The sequence below is a fragment of the Austrofundulus limnaeus genome, unplaced genomic scaffold (genome assembly GCF_001266775.1).
Source record: "Austrofundulus limnaeus strain Quisiro unplaced genomic scaffold, Austrofundulus_limnaeus-1.0 Scaffold2464, whole genome shotgun sequence".
NCBI lineage: Eukaryota > Metazoa > Chordata > Actinopteri > Cyprinodontiformes > Rivulidae > Austrofundulus > Austrofundulus limnaeus.
Window position 1 is genome coordinate 11,074 of NW_013954866.1, and position 1,948 is coordinate 13,021.

At 33.9% G+C, this 1,948-nt stretch overlaps 1 protein-coding gene across 2 annotated transcripts in view; it reads right to left on the reverse strand.

Annotated features, from left to right (window-relative positions):
* The window catches only part of LOC106511033 (fibroblast growth factor 4), a 14,579-nt gene that overhangs the window by 4,985 nt on the left and 7,646 nt on the right, over positions 1 to 1,948 (reverse strand). For both annotated transcript variants that reach the window (XM_013999770.1, XM_013999769.1), the window contains one exon: positions 592 to 720. In XM_013999770.1, the coding sequence (XP_013855224.1) occupies positions 592 to 720 (129 nt within the window). The remainder of the gene's footprint in view (positions 1 to 591; positions 721 to 1,948) is intronic.

The following is a 1,948-nucleotide window of genomic DNA, read 5'->3' on the forward strand; positions in this document are numbered from 1 at the left end:
AAATCAAATCAAATCAAATCAAATCAAATCAAATACTTTTTTGCATTTTTAAAAAGTAAGGAGTAGAAAGTACAGATAATTGAATTAAAATGTAAGAAGTAGAAGTAAAAAGTAGGCTGAAAAATAATCACTCCACTAAAGTATAAATAACCAAAATTACTACTTTAGTAAAGTAACAAAGTATTTTTACTTAGTTACTTGACACCTCTGGTAGGTAGTTTACTATCTGCCTATCATCAATTTCAAGGCTTAAATGCATGACTCACACTGTCCTTACATTCTGGCACCAATGAGCCTTGGACTAAAAAGTCCTTTACTACATTTACTACATTTAAGATTAGCTACTGTTTTGATAATTTTAGCTTTTAACTAATGTTTTGTTTGTTTTAATTTTTAGATACAATTTTGCCTCTTTTGACTTTTAGCAAACGTGTTGTTTATTTTAGCTTTGAGCTATGCTTCTGCTCATTAAGCTTTTAACCACCAGTTTGCTAATGTCAATTTTTAGCTACTATTTTGATGAAATTAAAACTTAATTTTTAATTTTATGTGGATCAGGATGAAGTGTTTTTATGTTTGGACTGAACTCACAGTACTGAGTAGGTCTGTGTACACCTTCCACAGAGCCATCTGGTAAAATCTGGAGGTGGAAACCAATCCCAGCTCGGCAGTAGAGCAGCTGATGTTTCACTGTTTTTCTGAGAGGACTGGAACTCAGACCTGCAAAAACACACAAGCGGGTCAATATGTCATTATTTATTAAACAAACGATGCCAAAATTGAAAGTGTTCGAAAAAAATTCTTCCAGCCACTGATCCTGTGGCATGTAGTAACCCATTTAGCAGCTAAAACTCAGTAGTAATTTTATGTAGGCTTTTGTCAGTCTCTGTCACATTTCCCTGTCATGCCTGCCTGCCCTCCCACAGCCTCTGCTCACTGCCACTCTGCCACACCCACCTGACTTTAGCTATCCCATATAAGCTTCCTTTTCACACCAAGGATGTGTCTCAATTCATGGGTTGCAGCTGAAGTCATCTGACTACCTTATGCGGCCGACGGGATCAGTCAGCAAATTAAACAGAAAAACAAAGACGGCAAGGTTTTTTTTATATTTTAAGGTGGGATTGGTTATTTTTTTATGATGAAGTTTGGAATTCTATCACGGACCAAAAAACGTAAGTTAAACTTAGCTGATGAAACTTTTATTTCAATGAGACGTTAAATGAAATGCAGTTACAAGTACTGATATTGAAGCTAAACTCAAATTATTAATGCTTTTTGTTTATTTACTTGTAACGTTTTCTATTAAAACTGAATTTTATTAAGTTATACCTTGAAAAAACAACTGAAGCAATGTGATATAAAACACATCACCATGGTAACGAGGCAGAGCCTGGTCCCACAAACTTACGTCTTCTGTAGACTAGACCAGGCTGGCAATACTTTTAGCAATAGAGGATATCAGACCACTTAAAACAACCATTTGTTTAGATTCATGTTCATCATTACAGAGTTTACATGACAGTAGACAGCAGACCAGATATTCTTTTAGAGATACAGAGCAGACATTATAAAGCATACAAAAAATGGGGCTTGAAATAGTGTTTGTAGATACCAGCACATACTAGGATAATTGGAAATGAAACAGCAGACAAAACAGCAAAGGAAGCTACAAAACATTGTAATATTGATATGGAAATTAATTTCAATAGACTAGAAATTAAAAACATTTATCAAACAGAAGTTGAAAAAGTGATGGCAGAAACTATGGGAGAAGGAACAAAAAGGAAGATGATTTTTAAAATACAAAAAAAGAAGACAATAATATCAAGACGTACTGGATTGAACAGCACATAATTTGGGAAATGTAATACAGGAAATTGTGAATTTTGTGATTTGGAGGAGACAGTAGAACATGTTATGTTATACTGTAAAAATATAATAGAGA